Source organism: Centroberyx affinis, unplaced genomic scaffold (assembly GCF_046629955.1).
Source record: "Centroberyx affinis isolate AG114_WGS23_722 - 3 ecotype Tasmania unplaced genomic scaffold, CSIRO-AGI_Caff_v1 ptg004166l_1, whole genome shotgun sequence".
Lineage (NCBI taxonomy): Eukaryota > Metazoa > Chordata > Actinopteri > Beryciformes > Berycidae > Centroberyx > Centroberyx affinis.
The window spans coordinates 49,314-74,744 of record NW_027281925.1 but is presented as its reverse complement, the minus strand read 5'-3'; the positions used below and the strand labels follow the sequence as shown (position 1 = coordinate 74,744).

At 44.0% G+C, this 25,431-nt stretch overlaps 1 protein-coding gene and 1 long non-coding RNA gene across 2 annotated transcripts; one reads left to right on the top strand and one right to left on the bottom strand.

The window, feature by feature from the left end:
- Positions 1-6: 6 nt before the first annotated feature.
- LOC139663927 (uncharacterized) lies at positions 7-9,588 on the bottom strand. Its single transcript, XR_011696734.1, has 3 exons — positions 9,059-9,588; positions 1,623-1,880; positions 7-255 (listed from the first exon to the last, which is right to left on the bottom strand). It is a non-coding gene; the product is annotated as an uncharacterized lncRNA (long non-coding RNA).
- A 264-nt stretch (positions 9,589-9,852) lies between these two features.
- Positions 9,853-20,561, top strand: tbx2b (T-box transcription factor 2b). Its single transcript, XM_071542711.1, has 7 exons — positions 9,853-10,599; positions 11,621-11,888; positions 13,954-14,100; positions 15,485-15,561; positions 15,769-15,938; positions 17,292-17,881; positions 18,558-20,561. Exons 1-7 carry the CDS (start codon positions 10,241-10,243, stop codon positions 19,005-19,007), a joined length of 2,061 nt encoding a protein of 686 aa, XP_071398812.1. The 5' UTR covers positions 9,853-10,240; the 3' UTR covers positions 19,008-20,561.
- The last annotated feature ends 4,870 nt before the right edge of the window (positions 20,562-25,431 follow it).

Sequence of the window (25,431 nt, the reverse complement as noted above, 5' to 3'; positions counted from 1 at the left end):
TACACTTATAAGAACTTTACATATATACACTTATAAGAACTTTACATAAAGTGCATGTGGCCTATGGTTTACAGATAAATATAGTATAGACATAGTATATAGTATAAAGTATAAAATATATACAGTATATAAAATGTGTAGTATAAGATATGTAGCTTTGTATTTGATTCATTTTTCAAAGAAATTCTGTAATATAAACTGGAACTTTGGAGGTCTCAAAATCGATCCCAGCAGCCATGTATCCTGTCAACGTGCCTTTGAACAAGTAAACTTCAATTAAACTTTCAAGTAAATTTAAAACAGAAGTTGCTATACCACACTGGACTCAACCATGTGTTAAAGGTTAACGGTTATAGTTGAAAGTTAAGTAATGAGAACATAGACACCAAAATCATCCATGTGTCCCCAGTAGATCATTGGCGCTAGTGCTCCATGCTAACACTTTAGCGTACACTATGTTGAGAGATAGTAGGCTCCATGCTAACGCTTTAGCATACACTATTTTGAGAGATAGTAGGCTCCATGCTAACGCTTTAGCATACACTATGTTAAGTGATAGCAGGCTCCATGCTAACACATTAGCATACACTATGTTAAGTGATAGCAGGCTCCATGCTAACACATTAGCATACACTATGTCGAGAGATAGTAGGCTCCATGCTAACACTTTAGCATAGACTATGTTGAGAGACCACTAGCATTATCCAAATTAGGAAGACTGGCCTTTTAGTAGAAAAACATTGTCAGTGTTTTTTTATCATATGGCCTATGATTCATGCATTTTAAAAATGAAATATCATTCATTCAATATAGCAGATGTACACAGGTTTAGCCAGCTGTAAACAGTCTCCATCGCTCACCACTGTTGCCAACTTGGGGACTTGGTCACTACATTTAGTGATTTTGTCAGACCCTCTTGGCCCCTTTATTTCTCAAAAGCCACACGCAAAAAAATCTAGCTAACTTTTCAGACCGTGAGGAACAAAGTGAATGTGTTGACTCCCACAGCATTTGGTAACAGATCAGTATGGCTGCTTTTGCTACTGACTTGTCCAATCCAAAGATCGATCACAGCACTTCCATACACACTGTAGCGCCTCCCTCTGCTACCAAAATATTCATATGCAGATTAGCATATGACATCATCTGCCAACTTCTAGCAACTTTTTAAGCAATAGCTATACTTTCCTTGGATGAGAGTTGGCAACACTACCACCACCTTCACCATGTAAACAGTGAAAGTAGTCCTAGTATGTGGCTTTTGTCTTGTATTTCATGTAAATTTTACCAGTCTCCTACACAAAACTGACAGACTTGGCCGCATAACATTTAAAATGACTTACCATTTCACTTAAGACCTGCTTCAAGTTCTTATTTTCTCACTTTTGTGATTTTGTGACTAACCCTAGTGGCTGCTATCACTCACCATAGTGTATTCTACAGTGTTAGTATGGAGCACCGGAGCCAATGATCTACTGGGGACACATGGATGATTTTGGTGTCTATGTTCTCCTCACTTGACAGCTAAGTTGATCAAGGGACAATCTAGCAGAAACTCAATGTATTCCTTCAAGCTGCTTGTTTCCCTCCGGCCCAACACGGCCTCTCTGTGCGGGACTTACCTTGGACAGTTCAAACCGGCCAGACCGAGGCCATCTGAATGAGAGCTCCGATGGCAGGCTATGGGGCCCCCCTCGGGCCCCTCGGTACACCCCACAGTAGCCTGTCCCAGTGCCTGACCGGCATGCCAACGTCTCCCACAGTGAAGGGGTGAAGGGGGGAGTGGGATGGGGTATTGGGGGGTGCAGTGCCCAGGCAGGGAGGCACTGCCAACACATCTCACTATCTTCACTGAGTCCTAAATCTCCATCCAGTGTGTCCTGTGAATGGAGAGACTGCTTAGAAAAGAAACATTTTGTCACATCACACACCCCCAAATACACACATATTACATCAGGAGCCCTCATATAGGAGGATTGTAGTTTATGTTGATTTAGTATTGAATTGTAGATGGAGAGGTGAGACTAACCTAGGAGAGAATAGTCATCCTTATAGTTTATTTAACAGGGATTATTACTAGTGAATAATACTGTAATTAAACTAGTCTTCATTTGGCTGGAAGTCCCTCAAAGACTCCCCCGCGACACCCTCAAGGACCCCCTGGAGGTCCCCGGACCCCACTTTGAGAACCACTGGCACCGAGACAGCTCCGGTCTCTTTTGAAATCACATCATCAGTCTGTGGGAATGGATGGACTGTGTACAGCGCAACATCTGTGCCGGACAGAGCTGCAGATCTGCTCAGAAGCACAACACACACACACACACACACACACACACACACACACACACACTGATCGGAGCTCAGTGCGCTCAAGCCTGTCAGGTTGGATGGAGATTAGATGTGAATCAAGAGCATGACCAGGGCTTTTTTTTCTGGATCAGCTTCAATTTCATCTGCCATATTTAGTCCACATGAAGCACATTTATCAGTGTCAATTTTCAAAAAATGATGCAAAGCCCTTCCTCTGTTTGGGTTTATGTGAAGTTGTAAATGCACTAAGTAGAATATTGAACAGAATAGAGGGATGTAGTGGAGTTTGCTCTCCTTTTTTAAGGCTGACATTAGTCTTTATGACACAAAATTCATGGCACACATCATAGTAAGTAGTATCAATTTGATGTAAGCTATATAAAGAGAGGGTCTTTTAAAGGGGGAAAGGCATAAATGAAGACTTTTCTGAAAATATCATTGATTTTTCTTTATATTGGTGGTTGTTCCCTTTGAGTGGAATATAGTAATCGTTTCTCAGGCTTTTTTATTTAGGCCTACACTCCATTCCATTGACACAATATGGCATTATGTGACATTATGACATTATTCAGAGCATATAAATTACATTTTTTTCAGGAATCTTACATTAAAGTTTAGAGCAGTAGTTCCTTGAGGGGGTCCCCAGCAAACTGATTGATTATTAAACTTAATTATTTCATTTACAAGAAGTGAACACAATTAGAGAATGTAGTAGAATGACTGTTTTGATCATAGTTTCACTGTTATCTCTCTACCTACAATACAGATAGTCATGGGATTCTGGACAAAATCATATCTAACAATAAGTATATTCTCAGATTTGGGTCCGAGAGGCAAAATCTCATCAACTAGGGGCCTGTGGCTCTAATGTGGACTAAATTAGGGGTCCTTGATATGAAAAACGTTGAGAATGACTGGTTTAGAGCATCCTGGACGCTGTTTACAAATGAAATGACAAGGAAACTTTCATCTCCGAAGATTTTAAAGCGACGAGAAATGATTTCCATATCGACCCCGTTTCAAGGTCTCGCCGTTTTAAAATTAAAATCGGCAGAGTCTCAGCTTTAAAGTTGACATTTTAAAGCAGTTGGCTGCAGCCTCCCCCCCCCCCCCTTGATGGAAAGTTGGGAGTGTGTTGTGTATTGAACTGCTATAATGCGGTTATGGCGAGAGCGGGGCTATGTGTGTTTGTGTGTGGCCCTTCTTTCTAGCGCGGCGGTGGCAGCGTCATGTGAGTGAAGCCACAGCAACCCCCCCCCCCCCCCCCCCCCCCTCTCCACCCCCCCACCCCTCATTGAATTAAAGCAGAGAAATAAAAAGCATTTCCCCTCCGGCCTTCAGGTAGTCGCTGCTCCTCCGCCGCAGCCTGTAATATGATTCAATGTTCCCGTCGCAGCAGCAGCTGCAAATTGAATTTCTCGCCGCTGTCAACAGATCTGGAAAATAAAGATGTTGGGGCTGGTGAAAAAAGCAGGAGGCCGAAAGTGTCAAAACTAACATGGCTGTGTCATCATGGGTCCATTGTCACGTGAAGAGTTTTTTTTTTTTTTTAAAGCCTTGTTCTAAGCCCCTTTTTTTCCTGGTAAAAACATTAGTTTAGAGAGGCAGAAGCTGTGCTGACCTACTGACACGGGAGAAATTCATGTACAATGTCTTTTTTTTTTTTTTTTTTATTTCTTTGGCATCATTAAAAACTGACATTTTTTTTAGGCCAGGGACGCAGCGCGCACGCGACCACAAAAACGCCATAAAAAGATAATATAAGAAAATAATTGTTTACTCGAATTTCCGCAGCAGGGGATTGTTTTTTTTAACTGGTTACAAAAGGCAGCAAGCCGAGAGAAAGAAATGTAAAGTGCTGTGTAACAATAACGAAATAAAGAAATAGACAGGTTACAATAAAGTTGGAATAAATACATTAATTAATAGTGTAAATAAATACATGAATGAAGTCTTTCCAAATGATATCTCTCCTATTGTATTCATATTTTAGATCACAAAAGGGCCTGTAAGTGGCTAAATGAATTTCCAAGAATCTGCCAAAGCAACAAAACAAACTTCACATCACATCATCACTTTTTCCACCAGAAACACAAAGCAGCCACAAGCTGAAGGTGCGAGCAAAAAACAAAACTGTTTCCAGACCAGTTTATATTAATGATACACCATCCATGTGTTTAATAAGCGCCTGATGTATGGCTTTGATCAAAATGCTGATCCGCCTGTTGACAGTCCTTCAACCCGTTCTCATATCTTTAAAACAAATTCTCCTGTGGGATTACAGTTTTGACTCACAGCCTCTTTGAATATCATTTCCATAAAAATGAACCAATCAATTTCCAATTGCAAAATGCAGTTAATCTAAACGCCGGTTTGGTCTAGAAAGGATAGATAGATTTTATTAAGACGATTTAATGGGAGGAATGCTTTTTTTTTTACTTAAAACATGACGCAAACGAAAAATAATGCTTGTAATATCTCTAGTTTTTGTTTATGGTTTTTTTTAGTTTTTTTACAGTCAGGTCATTTGTTTTAGAGCAGAGGGCCTATAGGGGCCCAGTAGGGGCCAGTGAATACAGGACAGAGACGGCTCTGGTTAAGCGGGGTTGCGGTATAGCCACTATAGGCCTATCCGGCACCGGACTGATCCCAGTTCAGCCCTATCTGCTCAAAGGCACAGCGGCAGACGGAGGGGAAGGGGAGGGAACGTCACCTCCGACCGGTCCGGTCGGGGCGAGGGGAAATGTTTTATTAATGCGAGCCGCGGTGATGACGTCAGGGGGAAGCGGTTAAGACAGTAATGGCATATTATGGATATTTGAAAGCACTGATCATGGTAAATAAACATGCCAGTAGAAGGGTTTGTCATACCTATTATCACTGGACACACACACACACACACACACTACTGATATTCCCCTTATTCCAATTAGAGAGTGACTATTGTAATCCTCGGTTTCACTCTGACTCTCTCTCCATGTACAGTGCAGACAGTTCTACAATTCAAAACTAAATTAACAACAACTAAAATCCTCCCATATGGGTCCTGGGACTGAATCTGATCAAAAGGGGGGTCTACTGGATCTAATGTGTTTCTATTGGAGCGTCTATATAGCCTGAAAGCCTTACAGAAGCCCTGCTCTAATGCATGTGGATGTGACCGGTGTGTCACTCCGCTCCGGTTCCCCAGGGCCTCTATAGCGCCCCCACCTGGCCGCCTACCTGCCGCTCCGACGCATCTACATGCAGGCAGCAGCACAGGCAGCCTCCACGGCGTGTTCAACGGGTGATAAGAGAAGAAGAAGAAGAAGAAGAAGGAGAGCGGCTGTTTACCAGTAAGACAGACTGCAGGCTAGAGATGTCAATACCTAATTACTGCCTAATTACCCCCATCCCACACACACATACACAGAGACACACACACACACTCTTCCCAAAGTAAATGCAGTTTATGATTCAATTTGGCTGTCATAAAATCATGCATCATTGTACATATTTTATGACAAATGTCTTCTTTTTTTTTTTTTACAAATATTTGTTTTATACGTGCGTTTTGATGCATCAGGCATCTGTGTTTGTGTTTGTGTGTGCGCGTGCGTGTGTGTGTGTGTGTCGGGGGAGGTAAAGCTGAGGTGCCATTTTGCCTTTCCTACAACTAGTGAGAGCTGATATGTTTCATTTAGCAGAGTGGACAGTGGAAGAGGAGGAGGAGGAGGAGGAGAGAAGAAGAGGAGAAGAGGGGGGAGGAGGAGAGGGGTAAGGGAGGAGGAGGAGGGAAGGAGGAGAGGAGGAGAGGAGGAGAAAGGGAAGGGAAGGAGGAGGAGGAGGAGAGGGCCGCTGGTCGCTGGGTTTCCATGTGACAAGGGGAAATATGAGGGACTTTGACAGGTCTTAAACGGTCTGGCGCCAAGGCCTCAGTCTAGCCGCTAAATATAGCTGGAGAGATGATGCAGAGAGATGGGAGGAGAAGATGGAGAGATGAAAGGAGGAAAGGAACAATGTCGGGGGAGGAAGAAAAGAACAATACTCGATTATAGACGAATATGGCGCAAACTGTCCGGTTCTGTTGTAATTAGAGCGTCTTTGGCCCGGATCGCTGACACAGAGGGCCAAATGACCCGGATGGGAGACTCTCTTTTTACGCGCATTTTTCCACATCCGCAGTTGCGCGCGTTGTATTGAGCGGACGCACCAAGGACACACGGGCTTTAGTCAACTTGCCTCCGCGGCAGCTGAGCGCCACGCACGCCTGCTAGCAGCTCCACTTTATTAACTCTGAATACAACATGAGCTTACCGGGTGACGGCAGGGGCGACGGTTCAAAAAACCCTCCGCCAAGCCGCACTGCAGCCATCTAACATCTCATATCTGCCCGCTTAGAGGCTGCTGACTACATTTCTGAAGACAAGATATGATTATTTGTACAAAGTGATAAATTATTAGACGTGGAGGCTGCCAAGATATTATTACTTGGTGAATATAATAAATTATTAAACCTAGGTCACCAAACTATCAGCTCTAGAGGGAACTTTGGCCCTGATGCTCTCCTGATTATTTCTTAGATATGACACCCAAATAGATTTATGATCATTTTTGCTACATCTTTACTTTCCACTGCAATGAAAAAAACTACAGGATCACATTGCTAAGGTGTGGTAAGTGCCACACCTCGCCAAACCCAATTGACACCCGTGTATTGCCGGACGCTGGCGTTCCCAAACGAGGGCATGGCGCATATTTAATGTCTGATATCATTAATCCCCCCCACGCACACACACACAGCATATTTAATCCATTGTTAATCTATCAGCACAATGCCCATTCTGTGTAGATTTACCAGCAGCACTGAACAGTCTCCCCGACTTAATGACTTTTAAATCGTGCGTAATGGAGATTTCTCCTCTGGTTAGATGTGTAACGGTGACGGCACAGAACAAATAAATGGTGACTAATTTGCACAAGCGTTGTTGATACAATTATCCAGTTGAGTATTCCGGGAGAAAACCGTTATCCTCCTCCATATGTTGCTAATCTTTTTCTCAGAAAAGCTCCAGATCCAAGGCTGGAATATCCTCGAGGAGGCTCGACCCGCGGCTCCCACGGCGCTCAGCCCCTCTTGTCATTTCATAAATCTAAGGTGCAGCATTCCAAACAAGTCAGCTGTCCGGGAAAATTATAGGAGAGGTTTGCAAATATTACACCGCAATATAACCCTAAACCTTTGTGAAGTATGTGTACAAAAACGCGTGATGATTTGACAGTTGCCAAATAAGTGCAATGCGCATTTGATACACTGGGAAACAGGGCTTTTTTTTTAAGTGTTTTCAATCTGTCACAACAGCAGGATGATCAGAAATAGACTTTTTTCACATTGCCATTAAACTCTAGACTCTACCTGTTTGTAACTGGCGTTAATGCGCACTGGCCGCCATTGTGTAAAGACAGATAACAGTCCAAAGGCTCATAGCTTATCTAATGTTTTTCCTTGGTCTGGCTTCACAAAATTGGACTATTTTCTAGGTGCTGTTGGCCTGCTGACTCTGCACTGCGCACTGTATCAATCTGCTGGAAGCCAAGCAACAAGTGTGTAATACACTAGAGATGTGCAAACATTTCATGCTCTTAAATCAGATATAGTTTCCACATCATGTTGCCAACACATGAAGGCAGGCTACTGTAACTTAAGGAATTGCATTTTTTTTCAAATGGCATTTTAGCCTTTGAATTAATTTTGTCTGTTTTTGACTAATTAGGGAATATGACTTCATGTTTACATGGTTGTGTTTTATCACGCCAAAGTGGTCTGTTTTTACTAGGAAACGCACTAGTCGATTTATATATATATTAGTCCTAGTGATGTTTTTTTATATTAGGACAGAGGTTTTAAAGATTAGTAAGGAGGTTTGCACGCTTGTCAGCGGAAGCCACAGAGACGCGGCGGAGTTCCAGGGGTTAATAGGAAATGCGCAGTTGTCTCTGACAGTCTCATTCAGAGGGATTATCACTTTTTGTTTCAGTTTTCTGTCGAAGTGACGCCTTGTGGCCCACATCTCGCTCCGTCCTGCCGGATAAAGCGGCTTGTTTATCCACATTCACATCTGACACCGAGTCCTGACCGAGGCAGAAAAGTGGAGCTGAGCCGCAGCTTTGGCTGCCGAGGGGACTGGAGGGACTGGAGGGGCTACCAGAGGACTTCAGGGTAAATATAAAGAGACAAGAGATTGTTCTTATTGTGGTGCATCAGCCGACTGGCGCCGAGCGGCTCTTTAACAAACTGAGTCCAAGTTAATCAAGGGCCCCAGCAATGGATTTTCTAAAGGAGCCCAGCAGACCGGAGTCTAGATAGTGGGGGCCCCCCGTGGCTACCAGAGTCCCGCACTGTCCGTGCTTTGACAAAATACAACCTGTCGGAGATTACACTACCACGGCCTGCCCTCAGCTCCACGACTGTGCACTAAATCATCTCATCGCACTGCCAGTATGAAGTGAAAATACAAGCGTAAAAATAAGAGGTGAACATGTAGTACGAGGGGCATCAAACCGCGCAGCGGATTGGCAAATAATACAACCGAACTAACATTTATGTTATTTGGCCTAATTAAAAAAAACCCAAATTAAAACATAACACAGTGTCTGCAAGAAATGCAGCTTTTTGTCTGTTAGTGTAAAAGCAGCTTGGTTGTTCCAGCGCACAGCTAAACAAGGAAGGCTTTGCATTTTAAGATGCACCGAAGTGAGCACTCACCGCTTTCTTTCTCTCTGATTTTTCTCTCAAATTTCATTTCATCTGGTTTCTTTTCCTCTTTTTTCCTCCACGCCAGCATCTGGGTTTGTCTTTTCCAGCCATGTCGCCTTTATTACGCTGCTTGCCTTCCCGTGAGGTCGATCAGGAGAAACGCACAGATAAATGGCTTTAGCCGGGGGTATATATGAGGTTTAATTCACAGCACACAGCCAACACAGCCTGCTCTAACATGAGGCAAATCCGGGCTAAGCGTCAAAACAGCCGATAACATGAAATAATGACAAGTCTGTTATTATAGAAGACGACCGAGAGAGCAGAAACTCTTAAATAAATCTCTCCAAAATGTGGAGCGCAAGCTGCGAGTCTTGTATTTACTGTTGTGAGTTGCCCTAGTCATAAAAAAAGGAAGTGGTAAACGTGGATAACTAGTGCTATTCCTCTTTATAAAGGTGAGTATTCAGACAGTGAGTCTGTGGACAGGTTGGTTTCTCCGGAGGCGACATTGTAAAAACGCAAGCCGAGAGAGGTGATGTCTCCACCGGCCAAGAACTGAGGGCTGACCCGGTGTTTGGCTTGGAAATGGGGGTGGGATTTCCCGATCTTTCCTGTCATTGGTTAATATTTTATTCTGTTGACATGTTTTCTTACTGCTAATGCTTCCGACACCTTCTTGTCCCCCCCTCCTCTCCTAGAGTCTGGCCGGAGCTGTCAGAACCACGCCTATAGGGGCCCACAATTGGTCCAGAAAGCGTAAAATCAGCAATCAAAGGGGCTTGGTTCATTAGTGTTGGGATGGAGGCAGGAAGGACATGTGAGATAGTCACAGATCTGCAGTGAACGGGGCCACATCTCTCCAGTCAGTGTGGGATGACTGAAGCAGCCTGCCCAGGGAAACAGCTTATTTCTCTGAGCGCCACACAGCGCAGCCCGGCTCTGTCCGCACAGCGCCGCTTCTACTGAAGGACTTGGTGGAGGAACCACAGGAAGATCGCATTAACAGCAACTCTTGGCTATTTTCTTCACCCTGATAACGCGTTTCGCGTTTTGGCACCGCTTTGTTCAAAATTCTGTACTTCTTTACAGAAATTTATTGCTCGCGAAGCGCGGACCTACACTGGCTCTAGGTGGGGGGAAATACCACTGAACATCCATTATTTCACTTCGGTTTTTGTGGATGCACCGATGAGAGATCCAGTTTTTACAGGGACTGCCATGGCTTATCACCCTTTCCACGCTCACCGGCCGACCGACTTCCCCATGTCCGCCTTCCTGGCGGCCGCTCAGCCCTCCTTCTTCCCGGCGCTCAGCCTCCCTCCCGGGGCGCTCACCAAGCCCATCCCGGACCACGGCCTGGCCGGGGCGGCGGAGGCTGCGCTGCACCCGGCCCTCAGCCACCATCAGGCGGCTCATCTCCGCAGCCTGAAGAGCCTGGAGCCGGAGGAAGAAGTGGACGACGACCCGAAAGTCACACTGGAAGCCAAGGATCTTTGGGACCAGTTTCATAAACTAGGGACGGAGATGGTTATTACCAAGTCCGGAAGGTAAGAATTACGCGTAACTTTAATTCGCATTATGGATACCACCATTTTCGCATACGCTGTGTGTGTATGTGAAAATGTCCAACCATAGCTGCATGTATATCCAGCGAATGAGCCGCAGCTGATAAGTTTCGTGCGGCTAAAAAGCCAAGTATTCGCATTATTAAATGGCAGCCTGTGCGTAAGGCCTAGTCTGCTCGGTGCTTATATTTTTTCCACTATATATCTTAGAATGAATAAAAATAGAGACGTCAGCTAGATGTGGCTATGGGCAGAAAAATATTATGATTAACCTACATTGTGAACTAATTATTCCTTCATATTGTTCCTGCAAAAAGTGAGTTCCAGTCTCATAACTGAAGTAAAAATGTCGGGGGTCAAACTGGCTTCATTTCCCAAGATTAGTAAATCAATAAAAAAATCGAGGTTATTTGGAAATATTTGACATGTACTTTTTAGCCCGGCCGAGTATTTACTGGGAGATATTTTGGAGAAAATGTGGCCTTAGGTTTGATCGTGAAGTCGTATCCTCCAAACTGCTTTCTATTAAGGCTGCAGAGCTTCTGGATTTTGTAAACACGCTGTCACTTCAAAAAGCTGGACGTGAAGTGATATGGTCATAAATATATTGCTCAGGCTGTATACTGTAGGCTTGGACAACACGCACACACACACACACACATACACACACACACAGCCAGGGAGAGAGAAAGAGAGAGAGAGAGAGAGAGACGCCAAAGACACACACACACACACACACTAGTTTTGCGGTAGTATTTGCTGCATAATATTCTTTTCGCCTAACTGCATGCAACATATTCCCCTTGCTGGAGAATAATATCTGACGATTACAATATTTCCACATGTCAGAGTGTGTGTGTGTGTGTTTGCTACCCGGGCGTCCGTGTCGCGTTGAGTGACCCCTTTGTCAGATTTGCTCCGAGTCCTGCATGATAACCTCAATGTCATGTTTTGATGAATCACGGCGCGCTAATTCCCTGCGTGTTTCCCCATCTCCTCGCAGGCGAATGTTCCCCCCGTTCAAAGTGCGAATAAACGGCCTCGATAAAAAAGCCAAATACATCCTGCTGATGGACATCGTGGCCGCGGACGACTGCCGCTACAAGTTCCACAACTCCCGCTGGATGGTGGCGGGCAAGGCCGACCCGGAGATGCCCAAGAGGATGTACATCCACCCGGACAGCCCGGCCACCGGGGAGCAGTGGATGGCCAAGCCTGTTGCTTTCCATAAACTCAAGTTGACCAACAACATCTCGGACAAGCACGGATTTGTAAGTACAGCGCTAGAAAGCTAGACGTGCTTTTCTCTGACTTAAATGTGTCTCCATTGTGTGTGTGTGTGTGTGTGTGTGTGTGTGTGTGTGTGTGTGTGGTTTTCTTTTTTTTACGCATGAGAGCCGAGGCCTTGCCATATTTACATGCTGAGGGTGTTGTAACCGACTGGAGAGGAGTATTTTTTTTTTATGTAGTTGTCAAGTTTTTAAAGATCAGATGAAACTTTAATCGCCCCTGTGGAGAAATCGGCTGGTTGCAGCGTTCAAAAATAGCAATGGGACACAGCCAAGAAAAAACAGAGTAGAAATAAGAATATAAACTATTTCTTCACTATAACACATCAAGTAGAATGTCAATTGCAGAGTTATGAGGGCGTGCATAAACAACAACAGGGCTGATCCCCGAGACAGAGAAATTAATTTAGAGTGCGTGCGTGATGGAAATCCACTCAAAAATCTGGAATATTATGGAGTGTGAGATCAGTAAATAATTATGCGCATGATCCCCATTATTTTCTCGCGCTGAGATGGTCTGCGCGGCCAAAAGCTGTTGACACTTTGTCGCCACTTGACTTCCCACCGCCGCTGACATACACGGAGCTTCCTCAGGTCGACTTCTGTTTCCAAAGCAGAATTATTATCAGGCTTTAACCTCCAGGCTCCAGCAGCGTTTTTCTACTCGACTCTACTCGCATCCAGATCTCCAAAATATCCGAGGCCTCTTGTCTCTGCAGCTGTGGGCCTGTCGACTATACTGTTCTGTTTCCTCCGGTCTTTTTTTTTTTTTTTTTTTTTTTTTCTGAGTGTGTGTGTGTGTGTGTATGTGTGTTTTTATAGCATGGTAGTATTGGGAATAAAAACAAACATCATATTTGAGCTGAGTGTTTGCAAGGCTTTGGGATTAAGTGGAGTATCATCAAATCGGGTCAGAGAGAAATGACGTGGAAATGGGCTTGGATGGCCGAGCCAGCTGACGTCTCTGATGTCCCTATCCAGCCTGCTGTCTTATAGTATAGTATAGTTTATAGTATAGTATAGTATAGTATAGTATAGTATAGTATAGTATAGTATAGTATAGTAGTATATTATTGTGTATAGTATAGTCTATAGTAGTCTATAGCATGGCCTCTACGCTGCAGGGCATGTGCGTGCTTTACTGGCAATATTTCCCCCCATATTTACCATATATTTTTACATTATATTACCAGTTCAATAATAAGTATGCATGACTGTAAATGTAATCGGCTCAGGAGTCAAAAATGATACATGGCTCAGAAAAGTCCACATGACTGGCAGAGTGCGTCCACTTCTCAACAAACCGGCTGAAAACAAAATTCAAGTCAGACTAAATAATTTGCAAGTATATTTGTTTTTTATATTCTTTCTCAATGCACGCCTCATTAACACAGGGCATATCCTGCTTCTTTTTCTATGTTTAAGTTGTGAGAATTATGAAGTTCTTATTAAAATGGATCTTATTACAAAAAAAATCCACATATTCATGATCTGTGAGCGTTCCCTTATGCTCGTGTGGTGTTATTTAAATAAATTCAAAAAAAATATATATTTGGGATTAAATATTCAAAAACATAGAAAGTATGATATGACACTTTTTTTTATCAGCTGGGATGTCAAAATCCTTGAGGCTGAATATCTCACAACTGCACTCCACTGAAGACAGAACCTTATAAATCCACGCTCGTGAGTTGTAAAGTTATTAATTTCTGCTGAATTCAAACGACAGACGCAGTTTTCTCCCTGATAGAAAGTGGATACAAAAATAAATAAATAAATAAATAAAAGCTGACACTGAGAGTTCATATCAGTCCGCATGACAACATGTGTGGGCCCGTCAGGTTTTCTCCTTGCCCCGCGGTAATTACAGACGAGTCTGGGTTACACAGTAATTATAACAACATCAATAACAATGCGCTGGATGCGTGCGCCTTAAGATAGACTGTCGTGTTTTTTGGTGATGAAAAACATCCAGGGAGACATGATATTTATTCCAAAACTCTGTGTGTGTGTGCGTGTGTATGTGGGTGTGCGTCTCCTCCCGCAGACCATCCTGAACTCCATGCACAAGTACCAGCCCAGGTTCCACATAGTGCGGGCCAACGACATCCTGAAGCTGCCCTACAGCACCTTCAGGACCTACGTGTTCCCGGAGACGGACTTCGTGGCCGTGACGGCGTATCAGAACGACAAGGTGAGTCACTAGTGTCCGCGCGCGCCGGGCACGGCCTTTTTTTTTCTAATATGGCTGCTATCGTTTGCATAATAAATGCCCTACATGCCCCCCCTCCCTGTTAAGACTTAATCTGATTTTGTAGGTCGCCTAATTTCCCTACAGAGAACTCCAATGTTCCACTGTATGATTTTTTTTTTTTTTTTTTTTTTTTTTTTTTGTGTGGATATTTTGCCTGATCTTTGCTTTGCTGGATGGATTAGAAGAACCTGCTGGCGCTGCTGGTTGTGAATTTGAATTGTCACAGCCACAGCCGGCTTCAATGCGAGCTCTATGTGTGATTCCGGCACCGTACACATAGTAGATGGCCTATTACCTCTCGCTGCCGCTGAATAGAGATGAATAAATTAGACATAGAAAGGCTGCAGGCTGGGTTGTGTTTTGTTGTGGTCCGGGAGCGGGCGGCCAGCGGCGGGCCATGTCTGGTTTTTGGGTACAAATTAGACTGGCAGCCTCCTTCTTGGGGAATAAGGGAATATTATTGAAAAATCCCCCGCTATTGTGAGTGTAGACAGCAGTTTGATACATTTGATGGCATTATTACCCCCCCTACTCCTCCTTCTCTAACTTGAAGGTAGGCTAATTGGGGTGTGTGTGTGTGTGTGTATGGGAGGGGGGTCTAGTTGTAAAGTTTATGGCAAAGAGTCACCATCGATTAGAAGGCATTTAAAGGGCCGGTCAGCCCGGGCAGATGCTGCGAGGCACGCCGAGAGCCGAGCTCCTCTCTCTCTCCTAGTCAGTTGGTAAATTCCTGAAGAGCCCCGTGTTGCAAGGTGAGGAGGGCCAGCGGGGGCCTCTAGGAGGCTACAAGGCACCGGCAGTATAGCCACGGGCCCGGCCGGCTCCGGTGCCTCTGCTGCGACGGGGATCAGCGCGGGCTGCATCCACAACAGGACACTCGCATGAAGCAGCAGTGATCCAAACCGCATTATTAATTATTGATATGATAGTCATCTGTTCAAGTAGTGCTCCCTCTGCCTTTTTTTTTTTTCGGGGTAAAGAAGGCTTGTGTGGCCCCGTGGAGGAATATTTCGTGGCAGAATTTCCCTCCAGGGGCCTATGAGAATAACGCCCGTCATTACGCCTCTATTAATAATGCAAATCCAAAAGGCCTACCGTGGCTTCAGTCCAGCACGCTGTGTTTTTTTTTTCTCGATGTGTGTGTATGTGTGTGTGTGTGTGTGTGTTTAACGAAAACACAATGTAAGGTTCCCAGAATCACCGGGCTCTAATGTGGGTCAGGTCAAGTGGAGTGGGCGCGACCGCGAGAATCCAAATAACATTAGAGTCGGTTGTCTGTGTTTTTTCTAGCGTCCTCAAAATCCGCCTGTTTTATTCCCCGCAGATAACGCAGCTGAAGATTGACAACAACCCGTTTGCCAAAGGATTCAGAGACACCGGGAATGGAAGGAGGGAGAAAAGGTATCAAACTACCGTCTAACACCTAGAAAAAACTGTGTGTGTCCACTGTCCTGGATCTATTTAGTCTGTAAGGTCATGCTGCCACAGCCTGGTGACCCCCCAAAACACCACTATCAAAATTATTATTATCATCACCATTATTATTATTGTTATTATTATTATTGTATATATATTTTTTTGTAATATATAAATGTATATTTTTTGCAGGAAGCAGCTGACCCTGCCGTCGCTGCGGATGTACGAGGACCAGTGCAAGGCGGACCGGGAGGGCGCGGACTCTGACGCCTCGTCCAGTGAGGCGCCGGCCGGCAGAGACGCCGTCCACTCCCCGCTGGGAGCCGGGAGCAGCCCGCTGAGGTTCAGCAGAGCCAGTCGAGGTGACAAACACGTTTTATTTTATTTTTTTGTTGTTGTTTGTTTGTTGTTGTTTTGTTTTTGGCCTATAGGCACGAGCCGACGTGAATGGTGTATTTGAAATAGGTTTGGAATAATTGGATATGCCTGCCTTGGTTATAATTATAATGTTTTATGTCAGTGATAGGTGGTAGAAAACAGGTAAATTATATTTGGTGATCGTCAAAAGGCCAATGTGAAGAAAAATCAATTATATTTTCAGAAATATCATTAATCTTCCCTCTTTAAATGGACGTATTGTCATATATTTTACATCAGTTTTATACTGCTTGCTATGTTGCATATTACTAATTTACACCATAAATATTTAGATCAACTTAAAAAGGTGATAAAGTGAGTCTAGGCGGGTTTATCCTGCTACATCCCTGACTACTGATTTTAGGTTTATTTTTAAAGGGTTTATTATAATAGTCTGTGTTGGATATAAGGACTTAAAATACTTAAAGAGTAGCCTGATTTTATTATTTGTGGCTATGGAGATATATACACTACACCTGCCATCCAACCCAGTCGGGAGTATAGCGCCACCTGTGGAACTTTAAACCGCCCCACTCCCCGCTTTATTTCAGTCGATTTCCCTCAGAATGAATTAATTTTCTCTTCCATTCTCAAACGGATTGATGGGAGCTGACAGTATCTGGCAGCCCCCACGCAGCTGGGCAGCATCTGCAGATGTAGGCCTAACAGTGGTGTATGTAAACAATAAAAAAGCCTCCTGCATTTTGAGTCAGGTGGGGTATCAAATATTAAAAGGGAAATTGTTTTCCATTTCAGAATCTATGCTTATATGCCCCTAATTAATTTGGATTTTTTTTAAACATTTAAGCCCCATTCATTTCTAAAGGGAGATTTTTTTGTGTTTTACCTGCTTTTTTGTGAATCTCATAATTTCCCATACATCATTATTATTCTTCCCCCTTCATATCAAACAAGTCCCAAAATAGCTTTGATTTTTGTTCTAGACCTTATTATTTCATACTCATGTTCTTTGTTGATTATTCTAATGTTTGCGTGCCCAAAAATGCTTTATACAATTTGACAAATAACATATACACTCGCTTATGTTGTTCATAAAAAATTAAAAGCTTCAAATCGAATGCGGGTCAAATGTTAATTTCCTGATAAAGAAACATATGGTGAGAGTCTAAATGTGCAGGGGTGGATTTGGAGTGTCTGAGGCTGACACAGTGCTTTTGTTGCCATTCCCTGTGTGTATTCTGTGTGAAAGGCAGAGTTAGGGATAAGGTGGCGGGGGGGTACACTTTGCTCACCCTCTGTTTCCTCTCCTCGTTCCCCTTCCCCCCCCCCCCATCCAGATGAGAAAACCTGCACTGACAGCGAGCAGGAGCTGGAGCCCCACGACGAGCGCTGCGCTGCCTCCGACAGCCCGGGACCCGAGCCGCCCCTGTCCCCCTACGGCTCCCGGTGCGAGGAGCGCGTGCGGGACCGGCCGAGCGCGGCGGAGAAGAAGGACGGCTCCCCGTTCGGCGCCAGGAGCCTCGAGAAGGACAAGGCGGAGGGCAGGCACAGGAAGGACGCCGCGGAGCCGTCGAAAAAGGACTCGGAGGCCGGGGCCATAGGCGCCAGCAAGGACGCCTTCTCCCCTCTCATGGTCCAGACCGAGAGCCCCTCTCACTTCAGCCCGGGCCACTTACAAAGCCTGGCTCTGTCCGGCCTGCACAGTCAGCAGTTCTTTAACCCTATGAACACCGGATCGCCGCTGTTGTTTCACCCCGGGCAGTTTGCCATGGCCCCCGGAGCCTTTTCCGCTATGGGCATGGGGCATCTATTGGCCTCTGTATCCGGGGCAAGCGCTTTGGAAAACGGCAGCCTCACCGCCCAGGGCACGGGAGGAACCCCCAGCCCCTTCCCCTTCCATCTGTCCCAGCACATGCTCGCCTCTCAGGTAAGGAAAAAAAAAAAGAAAAGACGATCCACCCAGAAAATGATTTGGTTCAGGGGGCCCGGGGGTGGGGGTGGGGGGGGGGGGGGGCGGACACCTGTAGCACTGACCGGACCTCAGAGCTTTGGATTGAGCAGCTAGGAATGATTAGGTGACAGTTTCTACCTCAACTGTTGCTGGTGTTGCACTGTGAGCAAGCTATCAGGCATCTGCAAATAAGCATGATCTGCAAAAGGAAAAGTTTGCTTACATTTTCTGCAGACAAATGTATAGGATTAGTGTGAAAAGTGTGAGTTTTTAAAATAGTAAATACATAGCCTTCAAGCGAATACATTTTTCAAACATTTATCTTGTTGTCTGAGGAATAAACTACTTGTTTTACACTTAAAAAATAGGAAAATATTTGTTGTTTTCATATCAGATGTCTAGCCCTAGCCCTTTTAAAAGAAAAAGAAAATGATTTCAAAATGTGTCGTAAATAATTGAAAGCAGTTTAAATGTGTTCTTGAGGATGTGTTGGGGATATTTATTCCATTCATTTGCTTATTTCACATTTACCATTCTTAAAGGTGACTGAATCAGTGTGTGTGAATGCATGTCAGTAAGCCTGATGAGCAGGGTGAGGGTAAAGGTCATGATTCTGCCCCTGCTAACTCCCAGTCTTTCCTCCATATCCCAGGGCATCCCGATGCCCACGTTCGGAGGCCTCTTCCCGTACCCCTACACCTACATGGCGGCGGCTGCGGCGGCGGCCTCGGCCTCGGCCCTCCCGGCCACCAGCACGGCCAGCCCGCTGTCCCGGAACCCCTTCCTGGGCTCGTCCCGGCCCCGGCTCCGCTTCAACCCCTACCAGCTCCCGGTGTCGCTGCCCCAGAGCGCCGGACTGCTCGCCGGCGGCCTGTCCGGTGGCGGCCTCAACCCCGGTTCGGAGTCCTCCAAACCGGGCAGCAGGGAGACCAGCCCGGCCCCGGAGCACCACAGCAACCACAAGACGGGCTCGGGCGGGAGGGCCGCGTCTCCCAAAGCCTCCCTGAAGGACTCGGTGAACGAGCTGCAGAGCATCCAGAGACTGGTGAGCGGCCTGGAGGGCCAGAGGGAGCCCTCCCCGTCCACGGACTCTCCCAAGTGATGAACACTCTCCACCGGGACGAAGGCTTGGCTTCAGTACCAGTGGACGTACAGTATGATGCATTTGTCTTGTACAGCACATTACAGAGACTGGGACTAGGGTGAGACCGATATGGGTCGCTGAAGGCCGATATTGCTATTTTTTTTTTTTTGGAGTGAAGCTGCCGATAGTCGATGTTTTGTGCCGATATTCGATATGTTTAAATTTGATCGTTTTAAATATTCAGAGTTTTCCCCCAGAATTGTATTCTTGTCAGGGTGGAAAAGCCTCTGAAACACCACAAAGCATTTAGAACCATCATGGGACACTAAAACTCTCCACTGAATCCCAGGATAATGAAACTCTTTTTGGGTTAACAGCTCTTTAAGAGAGGGTGACCCACTCCATCCGTTCAGTGGAAACTCTGGGATACATTACCGCCTTTAAATGAAAATTAATTCACAAAAAAACAGTTAAATGAATATTTAAAATGTGCAAAGATTTTTAAATTTCATCGATACATGATTTAGACAATGGGACACTAAAATAATAATAAAAAACATGCATTACTTGTGTGGAATCCCATCAAAATGTGTCATTAGAATCTTCCCAGAGACAACCAGTGTAGTTTGGATCAAATCTACAATAAATATGAAATCAAACCGCATCATATTCATCATATCAGAGGTGGACAACACTGACCGGCTGAGCTGTAATCCAAGGCCAATATCGGCTCTATATATCGGTCTGACCCTACCGGGAGCCCGCAGCTCCATCAGACTGACTGGCGCTTTGAAAAGTGGAAACCAAAAGTGTGTTTGAGTTTGGTTAACTTGAAGCATTCTGTCTGGTTGGAGGAACACGTTTGACCGTCCGCTTCATGAAGTAGTCCCTCAACATGAGCCTCATCACAGCGTCTGGCGGGGTTGAAAAACGGTCGAAATGCTACATCCAAAAAAAACAACAACTTTGAATAGCCTATATTTCAAAAGGGATGGAAAGGTGAACGTTCCGTCTGCGATATCATGGAGATTGGAGAAGAACCGCTTATCATTTCTTGCCAGAAAAAAAATGTTTCTGAACTATTTATGTAATTAAAAAAAAGAAAATTCTGTAAATAAAGCTAGGATCCAAGAATATGCAATTGGTATTAATTTATTCAAGGCTGTATATTAGCGTGTATATATTTCGAATTTAACTCGTTGCTTTTTTTTTTTTTTTTTTTTTCATTTTACATGAACGTATACTGTAAATGAAAGCTATTTAGCGCTTGTTGGTTTGAAAAACAGAAACTGTGTATGAAGCATCGCTGATTTAGGAGACGTGTGTGCCATGTTTAGTCTGCATCCACCGACATCTACAGAGGAACAGAGAGCTCCACGTGGAAAAACACCTCAGGTTATTTCACTCCAGCCAGGAGACATTCAAAGCAATTCCTCCTCCAGTGGACGCATCATTCATATCTATTCATAAATATATTTAAAAATGAAAGTATCTTGTTTATGCTGGTTGTCCGGGTATTTTTTTTTTTTTTGATTGTCTCACAATTTCAATAAAAAAATCGTTGTGTTGAAAGGTTGTAGGCTTATTATTATTATCATTATTATTGTTGTTATTGTTATTATTATTGTTGTTGTTATTGTTATTATCGCATTGTTCCATAGACCAAAACAAGTCTAGCTACAAATTTATTGAGCCAAGGCAAATTCTCTATAAAGTCAACTATAGGCCTAACATGCACTTTATAGGCTTCACACACACACACACACACACACACACACACACACACGTGGGGCAGCGGCGCCCTCTGTCGGCAAAAATATTCAGGAGGAAGAAACCTGTTCCTTCCGACGCTGCCTGTGCTTTGTTTGAGTTTGACAACAAAGTGTTCTTGGGTTTTATATTGCCATATTATAAAAATAACAAATTACAAAAACATTGAAATCTGTTGGTGAAAATGATGGAGGAGCTATATGAGAGTACAGCTTTCTAGTGCATGGTGCAAACTACTAACATTTACCTTTAGACATGCTGTGATGACTGGTGCCTTTTATTTTTATTTAGAATATAGACGACAAACGTTCATTTTCATTATCATAATTATTTTTATTATTATTATTATTACTAGTAGTAGTAGTAGTAGTAGTAGTAGTAGTAGTAGTAGTAGTAGTTATATCAGCAGCAGTAATAGTAGTGGCCTAGTAATAATTGCAGTAGTAGTAATAGTAGTAGTAGTAATAGAAACAGTAATAGTAGTAGTATTAATATTTATTTGTGTCCCATCTGTTAAAATGGGACAGTCTCCTACATAGAAGGCCATCCAGGTCTATTTTGAGCTGGTCTTCACTCACCGTCTATCAGTATTTCCTCTAGTATTGTGTTGCCTGGCTGTATTTTTAGAAACAGTCTAGTAATGTAAGTATTTATAGGAAGACTTTTCTCCCCCTTTTCTCTGCTTGCAGTGACACACATCCTCTGCAGCCTGGGCACACTTTAACTATTCACAGTTAACTGTCCTGGGGAGAGTGACAACTTCAGCTGGAGGAGTAGCATGTAATGTAACATTTATTGTTTGGGGATTCTGACAAATTCAATTTTGCCTTAAATTCAGGGATGTGGCGGAGTTTTCTGTCCCCACGTCAAATCTGCTTACCCACCTTTTTAGCTGTGGAATATAGCTGATTTCTACTCGTTTGCATGTTTGTTTGCCTTGTGATGACTGGAGGTCACAGTGTGCCCACCTTTTTTATTCACCATATCACTTTTTCTATTAATTTTTAGTAGTTTCATATAACGTGTAATGGCTCCCATATCCTCCTTCATGGTACCCTCCAGTGAAAACAGGGGCAAGTAATCCTGTTTGGGTGCTGGGGGGCCCGGGCTGTGTGAGAGCATGATGCAGCAGCAGCACTGTGTGTGTATGTGTGTGTGTATCTCGGTTTAAAGGGTTAAGCGAGGGGGGGGGTGGGGGGTGGGTGGGGGTGGGGGGAGTTTAGGGCAGCAGACAGCCTTTTGTCCAGGACCCGGCGCCTGTCGCCTGCCTGCCGGCCACAGCCTCTCCGCACCGCCCCGCTTCCTAATTAGAGAGCCGCCCCCCCCCCTCCTCCTCCTCCTCCTCCTCCCCCTCCCCTCCCCTTCTTCTTCATTTTCTTTTTCTTTCTGCGGCGATAATCACAAAACTCTCATTCTATTACGGGGGCCATTGTTGCCACTCTGTTATCTTCAATTAACAGAGGGAGCGACTCGACCTCGCACTCTGGGAGAAAAAAGTATTTGTCTAAATCAATCAGTCAATGAGTGATCAATAGGCTCCTGTGGAGGCCCCGTGGATCATGACTAATGACTGGTGACGGCGTGGGGTAAAAAGGCCAAGATTATTCACAACTTTGTTAAATGATCAGTGTATGCCGTTATTTATCTATTGTAGGCCAACAGAAAAGGGACTTACACAAGGGCCTGCCGGAAAAAATAAAAACAAGCCTGTGTTCAAGACTCACTTTAAAGTGTGTAGGATGTGTCATTCTCCACACACACTGACTCGAGATAAGTTGTTATGAACATATCCTGTGTGACACTGTGTTGTCGTCCCACACCGGACACCTTAACATGCTGAAAATGACACATTTTTATAATTTAGGTGTAGGTATTCAAAGGTTATGTAGTATTTTTTTGTACATCCAAAGCAGTTTTCTTGATTTTTTTTTTAAACTAGCAGGGAATTGGGCTTCAAAACCGCATGGTGGCTGACCTGACCCCTCTGTTCAGGTTTCTATCTTCTCTCCTTATCTATAGGAGTGTGTGTGTGTGGGGTGTTTCAGGCCTTGGTGGGGCGGCTCGGTCAACACGCCCCAGGTTACAGATATGGAAATATTCCACCGCCTCTGGAAAAGTTTACATATGTAACTGCGCGTGGTGAAATTTGGATGTTTCACTATGATTCAACCATTAACCTGTAAGCGCGGTTTTATCTTTGCAAGCCGTGTCTTTTCTACAATTATGCATCTGATAAAAAAAAAAATCTGGTTGCTGGTTATAGATTAGATTATCAAATTTAATGACAGCAAATGGCACAAATATCCTTTTATGCACTGAGTTAAACAACCTATCTTGTAAGGTCTAACCTAAAAAATTAATTGTCTGACTTGTACTGTATATGAATGCATACTGGGCCAATAATGTATGAGATTATACATTTTTGGACTTAGAAATGTGAGAAATAGTGTGTTTTGTGACATACATTTCCAACATATGAATGCATACTGGGCCAATAATGTATGAGATTATAAGTTTTTGGACTCTCTAAATGTGAGAAATAGTGTGTTTTGTGACAAACATTTCCAACATGAGGCTACAGTCTAACATCATCTCTGCAAAGTTAACTGAGATGCATTCAAGTGTTTACTAGAAAAAGACAGAAAGTAAGTGATTCTGAGTTGTCTGTATTATTAGAATGAGCCTTCAATGTAACAAGGTCAGTGTGCAGCATTTATCAAAGGAGTTGCTTATTACTGAATGGCACGTAAACCTGTTGATCTTCGACTTGTGAGATTCTAATGAAGTGATATGATGTTGAGGCTGTACCAGGCTCTGCCCTGCCAGTGCTGCAGACCCCCGGAAAACCTGGGTCTGATCTAGGGCTCCACTGATAAGGAGTTTTGAAGGCCGGGAGTTATATATTTTTTTAGGATTGAGGGTGCCGATAGCTGATATTTTACACCGATATTCAAGACCTTTACATTTGACCGGTGTTTTCCCCTGTTTTTTTATTCTCATCAGGGTGGAAAAGACCATGGGACACTAAAACTCTCCACTGAAACCCCAAATACTGCTACGACCACAGCTGCCACTTCTTCTAATAAAACATATTCGTGTGTAATTATGTAGAATTTGATCAAAATGTCTCAAGTATAGATCAGTTCTGCGATAAATATTTTATCAATCAAACTGCATCATTCTATTATCATGGTCTATTATCAGTGGACCACACTGACTGGACCAGATCTGATTTTGAATCAAAGGCCAGTATCAGCCCAGTATATCCCAGTATATCGGTCTAACCCTACTGGGAGCCACCTCAGGAACCCGTATTGTCTCTACAGTGTGTGCATTGTTGTACTGAGAGACTCTGGGAGCTGCTGCGGCTCTGCAGGCAGCTCCCTCCAGTACTGACAGCTCCAACGGCCTATTGGCTGCTCAGCTCAGGTGCAACGATCCCATTGGTCCAAAATCGAGCAGCGGCGACCCAATCGCAGGGCCCCGTTGTCCTTAAAGAAGAAGGGAGTACATTACAGAGGGAGGAGTGAGGAAGCTCACCGCTTTTACCTCACTGCAACACTTTTGCAAACCAATACCTCGGTTTTGGTGTAACACAAGTATAAAATGAATAAAACACAATTAGGAATGAATTGAGTTTGAATATTACAAATTGAATCTGGGCTTGTTGTACTGGCTGGACATGCAAATCAAAATATCCAATGAAGACCAGATGCAAAGGGAGCTCATACTCTGAATGGAAGAAACTTCTGAATCCAAGATGTTGAAATGCAAAGTTTTTCCATTTTTTATTCCACGTCTCACCAGTAAAGTGACATGCGAGTTATTCCATCATCAGTCCAAAAGATCCATTAAAAAACATCCTATCTATACACTTATAATAGAGTACAGAGGGATGGACCATAAGAGCTGTAGAAAATCATCATACATGTAAGGGATGGAAAACAGGGGGCATGGATGAAAATAAAAGTCTGAAATGATAGAAATGATTTCAGATTGCTATGGTTGTGATTTCAAAGCAGGTAGAATACGGCATGACCGTGTGTGTGTGTGTGTGTGTGTGTGTGTGTGTGTGTGTGTGTGTGTGTGTGTGTGTGTGTGTGTGTCCTACTTGTTGGCGTGTTTGGAGAGGTGAGGTCGATCCCCCAGCATGCAGGCCCGTCGCCCCCTCCTGGACGCTGAGAAAGAAAATAGGAAAACTCCACTTTACTCTCACTGTCTTTTACCTCAGTGCTTGACCACAGTGAAGTACAGTGTTGCCAACCTAATACATTTATCTCTATTATAGGCCTATCAGCTATCACTGAAAACTCTATAGTCTACTCTATAGGCCCGCTCATCTGAAAGGGGCAGCAAATGAAATCATTCAAGTTTATTTCCATCCCAACAGTTATTCTTATTCCTCTAAAGCAGTGGTTCTCAACGTGGGGTCCGGGGACCACCAGGGGGCCTTGAAGGGGGTTCCAGGGGGTCCCCAGCAAACTGATGAATTGTTAAACTTCCGCATTATTTCATTTACAAGTTAACACAATGGGAGAATGTAGAAGAATTACTATTTTGATCATAGTTTCACTGTTTTCTCTCTACCTGTAATTTACAGATAGTCATGGGATTCTGGGCAAAATCATATCCAAGAATAAAAATATTCTCAGATTTGGGTCCAGGAGGCAAA